Source organism: Rutidosis leptorrhynchoides, chromosome 9 (genome assembly GCF_046630445.1).
Source record: "Rutidosis leptorrhynchoides isolate AG116_Rl617_1_P2 chromosome 9, CSIRO_AGI_Rlap_v1, whole genome shotgun sequence".
In the NCBI taxonomy this organism is placed as follows: Eukaryota; Viridiplantae; Streptophyta; class Magnoliopsida; order Asterales; family Asteraceae; genus Rutidosis; species Rutidosis leptorrhynchoides.
The window spans coordinates 326,103,513-326,116,169 of NC_092341.1; the positions used below are offsets into that span (position 1 = coordinate 326,103,513).

General features: G+C 35.1%; 1 protein-coding gene across 1 annotated transcript; it reads right to left on the reverse strand.

Annotated features, from left to right (window-relative positions):
- Positions 1-1,912: 1,912 nt before the first annotated feature.
- On the reverse strand, positions 1,913-2,808 carry LOC139869040 (uncharacterized). Its single transcript, XM_071857372.1, has 2 exons — positions 2,741-2,808; positions 1,913-2,333 (listed from the first exon to the last, which is right to left on the reverse strand). The coding sequence occupies exons 1-2, from the start codon at positions 2,806-2,808 to the stop codon at positions 1,913-1,915; spliced, it is 489 nt and encodes a 162-aa protein (XP_071713473.1).
- Between the last annotated feature and the right edge of the window lie 9,849 nt (positions 2,809-12,657).

Consider the following 12,657-nt stretch of genomic DNA (forward strand, 5'->3'; position numbering starts at 1 on the left):
GCTTTGCTGTTCTGCGGTTATCGGCATCCAATGAGAATTGGCATCTGGAATGACACCGAACCCCCAACTATTAAGTAATGCCTGCACATCTGCAAGAGTCAAAAACTACGAAATTGGATGCGGTGGTTGCCAAGGTTGTAACGGTGTAAAAGATGAATTCTGCTGAACACTCTGCGTTTGCAGAGGGATTGAAACCATGGTACTATAAATAGGTACCTGGCCGCAGCATACCACATGCGGGCCTACTGTTTCACTGCTAGTTCCTACCAAGATAACCCTTGGATCCACCGAGGAAAAATCCAACCGCGTGGTTGTAACTAGCGAGTTTGCCCTTGGCGGTGTAATCCCATCTGGATATATCGGCTTATACCTCTGAAAAGCCTCGCCGGATACAGGTGGAGGATATGGTGCGTATCCCGCCCCCGTAGTCATAGCTTGCGTCTGCTGATTACCAGACAGCGTACTTTGATTATCTGTTTGAGTACGCTCCGTTGAGTCCCCGGAAGTCATGATACTGTTAAAGAAAAAATTCAAAAAATTTGTGAATAATAAGCCTTATAATTCAAAACTTTAAAAACAATTAAACACGTCTTGAATTAGTTCGGCTCTCAATGAAAGCACCACTTGATCATGCATATTTTTACCACAGGGTTAATATGCCTGTTCAATGCGTAAAAGGGGGTTTAAGGATCTTAGAACAAGGCTCTCCGGTCCGGCTACCGTGGATAACGCTAGCCGACATGATGATGTCGGTGGGGTGGCCAAGTGATTAAGTCCACCTTCGATAGCGGTCGCTGATCAGAAGGCCCCCAAATAAGGTTGTAGGTGCTAGTTTAATAAAGAACTAACCTGTTAACCTTGAGAGATGATGCTGATTACGTAAGATGAGTAGCAAATAATGGTTACGTAACGTGGTTATCCTAGAATGATAATTAGGATTAGTATATATAGGCAAACTTTAATTCTAGAACCGTCTAAGATAATGATAATCTCCTCCATAACTAACTCCCCCGAATCACGGATATAATTATGGAAAAGATATTGACTTGATGACCAAGTAACTGTCGTACCTGGAACAAAGGCGTTCAATACATAACCGCATGCCGCATACCGCATACAAGGTACACGCATTCGCATGCTATAGAGTGCCCGCATATGGATGGAATGCGCATGCGGGTTGCGGTATCATTATTAACAGTCGGGCAATAGTAGAAAATCACTCAATGAATCTCCTATAATAACCGGCGAGACCTAAGAATTGCCGAATCTGCGTTGGCGACTTAGGAGTCTCCGATTTCTTGACCGTTTCTATATTCGCAGGATTAACCTGAATACCATTAATACCAACGATATGCCCCAAAAATTGAACTTCTTGTAGCCAAAAGTCACACTTTGAAAATTTCCCGTACAGCTGCTCTTTCCTGAGCATCTAAAGTATCAAACATAGATGTTGTTTACGTTCCTTCTCGTTCTTAGAATGTACCAGAATATCATCAATATATACAATAACAAACTTGTCTAGATATGGCTTACACACACGGTTCATGAGATCCATGAACACTGCCGGTGTGTTCGTCAATCCAAACGGCATTACTGTAAATTCATGATGTCCTTAGTGTATTCTAAACGTTGTCTTCGGTTAATCTGTCTCCTTTACTCTCATCTGATGGTAACCTGACCTCTGATCAATCTTAGAGTAGCATCCCGATCCTTGCAACTGATCAAACAAATCAACGATCCTCGGTAACGGATATCTATTCTTGATAGTTAACTTATTCAGTTCCCTGTAATCGATACAAAGTCTCATAGATCTATCCTTCTTCTTTAAAAAAAGAAGTGGAGCTACCCATGGTGAAGAACTCGGTCAAATGAATCCCTTGTCAAAAAGCTCTTGTAACTGACTAGACATCTCTTACAATTCTAAAGGTGCAAGTCTATACGGTGCGTGCGCTATAGGTGCCGCTTCAGGCATTAAGTCAATCTGAAATTCTACGTCTCTATGCGGTGGCAATCCGGGTAACTCTTCCGGAAAAATATCAGGAAAGTCTCTAACAATCAGCATATCTTTGGGTTTCTTGACTTCAGGTTCAGTTTTGCTCATGTGAACCAACATAGCAAAACAACCCTTTCTTATGTGTTTCTGTGCCTTCAAACAATTAATGAAATGCAACGGTGTATTACTTCTCTCTCCATACACCATCAAAGGCTCATCTTCGGCAACAGGAATGCGGATCGCTTTCTGGTAACAGACGATGTCGGCTCTATTCTCAGATAACCAGTCCATTCCAACCACAAGGTCAAAAATTCCCAGTCTAATCGGTATCACATCTATTCTAAAAGGTTTTTCAGCCAAATTCAAAGTACAATCATGATAGATCTTATTAGCTCTCACTAGATTACCATTCCCTAGTTCTATAGAGTACATGTTTTCTAATGACGATACAGGATTCTTAAGATTATGGCAAAAATCTTTAGACACAAAGCTCCTATCAGCACCAGAATTAAAAAGTACATAAGCATGATGATTGTTGAGTAAAAACGTACCCGTGACTAACTTAGGATCATCACGAGCTTCGCTGGAGTTGATGTTGAAAGCTCTGCCCCAAGCAGGTTCAGTATTCTTATTCGCATTCGGAAAATCCTTTCTAAAATGACCAGTATTCCCGCATCCAAAACAAACATTTGTACCAGATTTACACTCTGAGGCCAAGTGTCCATTCTTCTTACACTTATCACAAACCTTGTTGCAATTTCCCGGGTGATGCCTGTTGCATTTAGCACATAACGGATACTTTCCCTTATTCCCATAGTTGGTATTCAGGGTAGTAGTGTTACCTTTTGTTGTATCCTGTTTCTTGTAGGGGTGCTGGTTGTAGTTCTTTCCAGAATTGTTGTTATTCCACTTTCTCTTGTTGTCAAAAGTTTTTATCTCAGCTGACGCATGAGTTTTTCCTCGCTATTCAGTTTGATCCATTTACTCATGCGCCATTTCAACGACCTCCTGAACTGTCCTTGTGTTTAAAGTGGTCACACCGCCCTGGATGTTCTCAGTTAACCCTTTCACATACAAAGTGATCTTTCGGCGCTCAGGAGTAACCATGTTCGGGCACATAAGAGCAAGCTCAAAGGATCTCTTATTATAGTTGGCTAAATCAGTGCCAACCACTTTCAGGTTCTGGAGTTCCCACTCCATCTTAACAATCTCGTTATAAGGGTGATACTCTTCAATCATTCTCTGCTTCAAGTCCGCCCAAATAGTTTCAAAAGACTGATCCATACCTACAGACTTCGCATACGTATTCCACCATGTTAAAGCACCATCCGACAGCTTACAGTATGCAAACTTTGTTCTATCAGCCTCCCGACAGCCACTAATACAAAAAATAGATTCGAGCTTCTCGAACCAATGGGTCAGGCCAACCGGGCCTTCAGTACCAGTGAACGAATGTGGTTCACATCTCAAGAAGGTCTTATGCATGCATCCTCCCTGATTAGTGTTAGTGTTGGTAATGTTGTTGGTGTTAACAGTGTTATTTTATTGGTTGTTGGTGTCGTTGGTAGTGTTGGTGGTATTTTGAGTATTGGTGGTGTTCTGATTGTTTTGGTTCTGTTGGTTACCAGTGTTGGTTGTGTTTTTGCTGTTGGTTCCATTCCAGAGTTCAACCACAGCTTCAGTTAGACCCTCGGCGATCCACCGACGGACATCAGCTTGGGTAATCTTCTTTGACAGCATTATCTTTCTAGACAAGATAACACACCTGATTAGCATCAATGAAATCAATACATAAAAATATACTAGAAATGAGTAGTGATGCATAGTAAATACTATTAAATCATAGAGATTCTAGTAGTGATTAATAAGTAGTAGTGGTATTAGTGGTACGAGATGACGAGTATGTCCAGGCATTGTCTTCGTGATGTCAAGTAGTGATAGGAGATGACGAGTAGTGTCGAGTGGTGACGAGTTGTGACGTATGTACGTGCTATCAATAGATTATAATAATAATTCATCTTTATAGTAGGGACTATCAAGTTCATGTTCTAAGTGGTATATATCAGATTAACTTTCCTTGACTCGCTTCCAATTCCTTATGTCACGATGTCGGACTTCTATACGAGCTACCGTAATATAATCCCGGTCATTATATTACCCTAGCTCATATTTTCCATTCGACATCACTTCATAAGTTCAAGTTGGCGTGATCAACTTAATCCATTTTAGATCTCGTGCCGTGTGTGTATATAAGATTCGTGATGTAGTACGTTTATTTCAAATCAATATCAGTATAAATTTACATATGTATGTATATATAAGCATATATAATATACTAAGCAGACATCTATGCAACACCCTATCAAGCAAATAGTATAAGCATAGCATCTATAGTTCAAGCTAACCTACGGTTACAGTTTAGACCCACGTATGTGCTATAGTCCGACACACTAATGCAGCCTAATCCTAGGTAACCATTACGCTATGATACCATATGTAATACCCTGTTAGAATCAACTAACATAGTATTAACTCTGGTCCCACAGTTAACGGTCACGCCCTCTATAAGAGACGTTTTCGAAAAACATTCGCATTAAAGTTTAATAAACAATGTCATTAAATAAATGTACTTCAAAATATTTTAACAGAAATAACCAATATAAATGACCTTCGAACATTGTTTTAATAAACGAAAAGATTTCATAATGCTAATGTATTTTATTCTTGAGAAAAATAGTAATTAATGCTGGACTCCACTCCAGTTTATGCAATAAGCAATCAATAAGACATCAGCTAGCGGAAGCAACCTCTAAGGACCAGAGATAAAAACATGCGAAAAGTCAACAAAATTGTTGAGTGAATCTACAGGTTTAGTAAAACATTTATCGTAAGTTAGGCCACGAGATTTCATTGAAAACTTCGTAAAAGTATACATTTTTCATGAGCTCTTGAGTATAAGACTTTAACCTGCGCATAGCTCATTCGCTACGTGTCTTCCTTTTACCCTTTCTAAGCATACACCGATCAAGTGTACAAGTTACAACAGAATAAGCACCCCCGTGTGTTGGGGCGAGGTTTGTCAAACCTAACGGTACCGTCCCTATAAGTCGAGCTTACGTTAAGTAATTAATATAATCAAGCTAAGGGATTTATGATCAAACTCATATGTATATTGTTTAGTTACTCGTGCCTAATATGTAAAGCAGTTGAAAAAGCATGTTATCTCATCCTAATAGAAAAGTAGTAGAGACTGTAGACTCACCTTTGAAAAGCTCTGTAAGTAAAGTAAGCAAACATAGCTTGTATGGCTTACTGCCGAGTAATGCAACCTAGGTATACGTATTTAGGTTGGTAAATATTTTTATCTTATACAATAGTGGTTTCATACTGTAAGTTGTCCTATTGCTCAGACTCGACGCGATTCAAAGTAAAAGTCAACACATAGTTAACTAGTTCATGCAAGTTAACAAAAGTCAACCAAAATCAAACTTGGTCAAAGTGGTAACTAAAGTCAACACCTCAATAGGTTCATGTCAATTTTGGTCAAATAGTTAAACTTGGTTCATAACATTCATTCTCAGTTTCAGTTTCAAGTTTCATCGATTAACGGTTTCATTGTCATACCGCATGTTAAGTAGTGTGCACCAAGGACACGTATAAGCATATGACAAACAAGCTTCACTTAAGACATGTAAATGTTCATTAGTCAACCTATAATCATTTATGAGTTCGGAATTATAGCCTTAGCATGAAACACATGATCATATTCACAAAACACATTGCATGAAATTAATTTCAGTCTGCGCATCAATCTTAAAATGGTCATAACCAGAGCTAGGAGCATGTAAAACAAGAAAGGTCAGTGTCCATGGTTCAAGGACAAGCTAAACTAACATATATCAAAAGATGAAATGTTTTGGTTTAGCCAATTAGTACAGTTTATTCCGTAAATTCAGACCTTCTGTTTCAGCTCAATTCAGTAGTTAGCAAATATTTGGCCTCATTGTGCATAATGTATTAGGTTTTAAAGTTTGATATAAACTATACATTGATCACATATCATACAAAGTTCAAATATACATAAGCTCAAGTTCTCAAATCATCCACAAGTCAACTTATAGAGCTAAAGGTGTATACGTAGCAGATTTGGACAGAATACATGTCATCATTTTGGCATGCACATTCAGCAAGCTATACAAATCCAAATAACACAAAGCCTAGATGAAAAATTATCTACAACATATGAATTTTACAGATATGCAAAGACTTGGTTCAAAATCTAATTTCAAATTACTTTTAAAATCAGTTTATGTTACCGGGCAAATCAGTTTTGTCAAGAACATTCGTTTAGGCATAACATGAGCATTATAAATCCAAATAACATGATATCCTAATCTAAATTGAATGTTTATAAATTATCTACACAATGGTGATCAGTTCATAACTCAATTCCATACCCATTTTTCCATAATTCGCATTAATCACAGATTCATCAACAAAACTTCATTTAATCATAACTTGCACATACGGTAACGAAAATACGCAAATCCAAACCCTACAATTATTAATTTTTTGAGAGGATTCTAAATATGTAATAATATTTAACATTCAACAAAGTTAAGTTTCTGTAACCATGCAAATCAAATTCAGGATTAACCCTAATCACATCAAACGAACAAACTAACGCAAGTAAATTACATGTACACATGTAGACTTGAGTAATTGACATCTTACACTATCAAGCTTCATCAAAATCAGATTTATAATAATTAGGGTTCATATAATTATACCTTATATCACACAATTACTTATATCAGTGCGTAGCTATCGATGTGAATTGCAATCTTCGTGTTGGAGGTTTAATCTAAAAAGCAATTTTTGATGGTGGTATGGTGGTGATGCTAGTCGATGATGGGGAGAGGAAAAAGAATGAAAAATAGTAGACCAAACTAGGGCAAGAATGAGGAGCCAGTGATATTATTTTGCTAGATATAATAAGTTAGGTCCTAAACACAAGACACTAGTGATTAATTAGCCCAAATTAAGTCCATTAAAGGGGTTCCATGGGGGAGTCGGATGAATGGCCCAAGTAGGGTGTCCCGGACCCATTTTTGTTATTCTCTTGTATGTGCGTGGTCCATTTTGAGTGCCGTTAACCGTACCGAGTTCCCGGAACGTTAACCGGTCGTTGAAACACAATCCACTGGGGTTTAATTTATTAATTACATAATAAATTAAATATTTTTTCTCAAAGTTAATAATTATTAAAAATAATTATTTTTATTAAAAAGCGTGTTCCGTAAACTGAAAGACTTTTTATGCGGTTATCGTAACCGTGTCGTTTTCTATATATTTCGTTATCCGAAAACAAGTTTGTCAATTAATATCATCATATTAATTCATGTAATCTTCCAAGCTCAAGTATGCATTTAAATCAGTTAAACATATAAAGTTCTATGAAATCACCGTTAAATAATTAACAAATAAGTAACGATAGTAACGGAAAAAGTAGGGTTGTTACACGAAGACGTTCAGGAAAAATGACAAAGTTGTCATTTATAAGACCAACTATGCAGACTTAAACATCCAGTATTCTCGATAATGTGTTGGGCGGTTTGGAAATGATATTTGACAACTTCCAAATTCGATTGGCCTCATATTAACATCACTACAAGACATTTCTAATTATACAATTTAATAAGTTCTAATCATAAGATAAATATTTGTGATGTGGATGTTCTTATTCTTGAAACATTGATATATATATATATATATATATATATATATATATATATATATATATATATATATATATATATATATATATATATATATATATATATATATATATATATATATATATATATATATATATTAGGATAAGAAATGTTATCCAAATAATCAAATATACACACATATATATATCTATTGAAGCATAATCTTGTTCAAATTCATATATTATTATCCATACTCACACAGATAGGTTTTCGCATTTAGGGTGATTAATAGGTCCTGGATCAACATTTTGTTCAATCAATTGATGTTTTAATGAGGGGCATTTGGGTCTTTTCACTTGGAGGTCGGTTTGGAGCCACTAAAACTGACCCAATGCTTATCCTTATCCTCATTTCCACCTTATCTTCACCTCTCTAAACTCTCTTCAAACCCTAGTAAGAGAAACAAGGTTTTAGAGTGAGAAAGTTGCATTTGGGAAAGAAGAAGGTCGATTCGGGTAAAAGCTCAAGAGTTAAAGTTGTTCACTTCGTTCACGGCTACGTTTTGGTTGTTGTAGTAAGCTCTAACTTCGAGTTTCAATTGTTTGATTTGATGTTCATGTTAGGGTTTGAACTTAAATGTTCTTGAGAAAATCCACCTAGCTCTTTAATGGAAGTTAAGAGCTAGTAATCGGGTTTAATGTTGTTGTTGGTGGATTTTGGGTTGGTTGACGATTTAACCATGTTTAGGACTTGTAATTCGGGTTTACTCACTAGGTTTAGTGATTATGGAAGTGTTGGAACCCATTTGGGTGTATTTTAAAGATTAATTTTGAAATGGGTCAAAATTAGAGTTTATGGGTCAAATTGGGGAAGACAAGTATTTAATACTTGTATTTTTGTTTAATTGGTGTTTTTAGGACCATTATCACTAGTGTTAATGATTATTGGTTAGTTTAGGCACGAGTTGTGCTTAGAAGTGTAATTAGGTCAAAATTGCACTAAGTGTCAATTTGGGTTAGTTTGTAATCCACCCTAATTGTGTTGTTTGTTATGTAATAAATGGAATAGGTACATTCCATTGACGGTTTGCGGATTTGGCTTGCATTCATCAAGGCGACGAGGTGAGTGTAAATATATTATATACGTATGTATGCATAGGATGAGTGCGGGTGGGGTAGAGAGACCCTTGGGCGTTCGGGTTCAATTTACATGTGAGTGGGATGATGGACCCTATGAGTTTTGGGTCCATGTGGCACATTTGTGCGTTTTCGGTTACCACCCATGGCGTTGTGAATCTCGGGCATTTCGGATTCACATTGACAAGTAGGTCAACCCCGTGATGTTGTTGAGGTAAATTGGGTAGTGATTCTCGTGTAGTTCGGCTTCACTAGTGAATCTCATGTAGTTCGGATTCACAATACCGCGTGTAGTTTAGACGTTCCCATTGTTGTTGTTACGGCTTAAGGTAGTGATTCTCGTGTAGTTCGGCTTCACTAGTGAATCTCGTGTAGTTCGGATTCACAATGTCTCGTGTAGTTCGGACATCACTATTGTCGTCGAGATGAAGGTAGTGAATCGCGTGTGGCTTTGGATTCACTTAGGCACGTGTAGTTTGTAGTGACCCGAACTTTTCTATATTTATATATATATTAAATAAAATTGTTATTTACATGATTAAGTGTTTCCAACATGTTAAGCAATCAAACTTGTTAAGACTTGATTAATTGAAATAGGTTTCATATAGACAATTGACCACCCAAGTTGACCGGTGATTCACGAACGTTAAAACTTGTAAAAACTATACGATGACATATATATGGTTATATATATAGTTAACATGATTTTATTATAAGTATGTATCTCATTAGGTATTTTAACAATGAGTTATATACATAAAAATGAGACTATTAATTTAAGAAACTCGAAAACGATATATATAACGATTATCGTTATAACAACGTCTTACTAGGTACATATGAATCATATTAAGATATTGATACACTTGGTTAATTATGTTAAATTATAAGTAAATATATTATTAAGTGTATTAACAATGAAATACATATGTAAAAATAAGACTACTAACTTAATGATTTCAAAACGAGACATATATGTAACGATTATCGTTGTAACGACATTTAACTGTATATATATCATACTAAGATATATTATATATCATAATATCATGATAATATAACAATTTAACATCTCATTTGTTATAATAAACAATGGGTTAACAACATTCAACAAGATCGTTAACCTAAAGGTTTCAAAACAACATTTACATGTATATACATGTAGTGTTTTAATATGTATTCATACACTTTTGAAAGACTTCAAGACACTTATCAAAATACTTCTACTTAACAAAAATGCTTACAATTACATCCTCGTTCAGTTTCATCAATAATTCTACTCGTATGCACCCGTATTCGTACTCGTACAATACACAGCTTTTAGATGTATGTACTATTGGTATATACACTCCAATGATCAGCTCTTAGCAGCCCATGTGAGTCACCTAACACATGTAGGAACCATCATTTGGCAACTAGCATGAAATATCTCATAAAATTACAAAAATATGAGTAATCATTCATGACTTATTTACATGAAAACAAAATTACATATCCTTTATATCTAATCCATACACCAACGACCAAAAACAGCTACAAACACTTTCATTCTTCAATTTTCTTCATCTAATTGATATCTCTCAAGTTCTATCTTCAAGTTCTAAGTGTTCTTCATAAATTCCAAAAGTTCTAGTTTCATAAAATCAAGAATACTTCCAAGATTGCAAGTTTACTTCCAAGTTTTCTAAATCCATTCCAAGTAATCATCCAAGATCAATAAACCTTTGTTACTTACAGTAGGTTATATTTCTAATACAAGGTAATAATCATATTCAAACTTTAATTCAATTTCTATAACTATAACAATCTTATTTCGAGTGGAAATCTTACTTGAAATTATTTTCGTGTCATGATTCTGCTTCAAGAACTTTCAAGCCATCCAAGGATCCTTTGAAGCTAGATCTATTTTTCTCATTTCCAGTAGGTTTATCCAAGGAACTTGAGGTAGTAATGATGTTCATAACATCATTCGATTCATACATATAAAGCTATCTTATTCGAAGGTTTAAACTTGTAATCACTAGAACATAGTTTAGTTAATTCTAAACTTGTTTGCAAATAAAAGTTAATCCTTCTAACTTGACTTTTAAAATAAACTAAACACATGTTCTATATCTATATGATATGCTAACTTAATGATTTAAAACCTGGAAACACGAAAAACACCGGAAAGCCGGATTTACGCCGTCGTAGTAACACCGCGGGCTGTTTTGGGTTAGTTAATTAAAAACTATGATAAACTTTGATTTAAAAGTTGTTATTCTGAGAAAATGACTTTTATTATGAACATGAAACTATATCCAAAAATTATGGTTAAACTCAAAGTGGAAGTATGTTTTCTAAAATGGTCATCTAGACGTCGTTCTTTCGACTGAAATGACTACCTTTACAAAAATGACTTGTAACTTATTTTTCTGACTATAAACCTATAATTTTTCTGTTTAGATTCATAAAATAGAGTTCAATATGAAACCATAGCAATTTGATTCACTCAAAACGGATTTAAAATGAAAAAGTTATGGGTAAAACAAGATTGGATAATTTTTCTCATTTTAGCTACTTGAAAATTGGTAACAAATCTATTCCAACCATAACTTAATCAACTTGTATTGTATATTATGTAATCTTGAGATACCATAGACACGTATACAATGTTTCGACCTATCATGTCGACACATCTATATATATTTCGGAACAACCATAGACACTCTATATGTGAATGTTGGAGTTAGCTATACAGGGTTGAGGTTGATTCCAAAATATATATAGTTTGAGTTGTGATCAATACTGAGATACGTATACACTGGGTCGTGGATTGATTCAAGATAATATTTATCGATTTATTTCTGTACATCTAACTGTGGACAACTAGTTGTAGGTTACTAACGAGGACAGCTGACTTAATAAACTTAAAACATCAAAATATATTAAAAGTGTTGTAAATATATTTTGAACATACTTTGATATATATGTATATATTGTTATAGGTTCATGAATCAACCAGTGGCCAAGTCTTACTTCCCGACGAAGTAAAAATCTGTGAAAGTGAGTTATAGTCCCACTTTTAAAATCTAATATTTTTGGGATGAGAATACATGCAGGTTTTATAAATGATTTACAAAATAGACACAAGTACGTGAAACTACATTCTATGGTTGAATTATCGAAATCGAATATGCCCCTTTTTATTAAGTCTGGTAATCTAAGAATTAGGGAACAGACACCCTAATTGACGCGAATCCTAAAGATAGATCTATTGGGCCTAACAAACCCCATCCAAAGTACCGGATGCTTTAGTACTTCGAAATTTATATCATATCCGAAGGGTGTCCCGGAATGATGGGGATATTCTTATATATGCATCTTGTTATTGTCGGTTACCAGGTGTTCACCATATGAATGATTTTTATCTCTATGTATGGGATGTGTATTGAAATATGAAATCTTGTGGTCTATTGTTACGATTTGATATATATAGGTTAAACCTATAACTCACCAACATTTTTGTTGACGTTTTAAGCATGTTTATTCTCAGGTGATTATTAAGAGCTTCCGCTGTCGCATACTTAAATAAGGACAAGATTTGGAGTCCATGCTTGTATGATATTGTGTAAAAACTGCATTCAAGAAACTTATTTTGTTGTAACATATTTGTATTGTAAACCATTATGTAATGGTCGTGTGTAAACAGGATATTTTAGATTATCATTATTTGATAATCTACGTAAAGCTTTTTAAACCTTTATTGATGAAATAAAGGTTATGGTTTGTTTAAAAATGAATGCAGTCTTTGAAAAACGTCTCATATAGA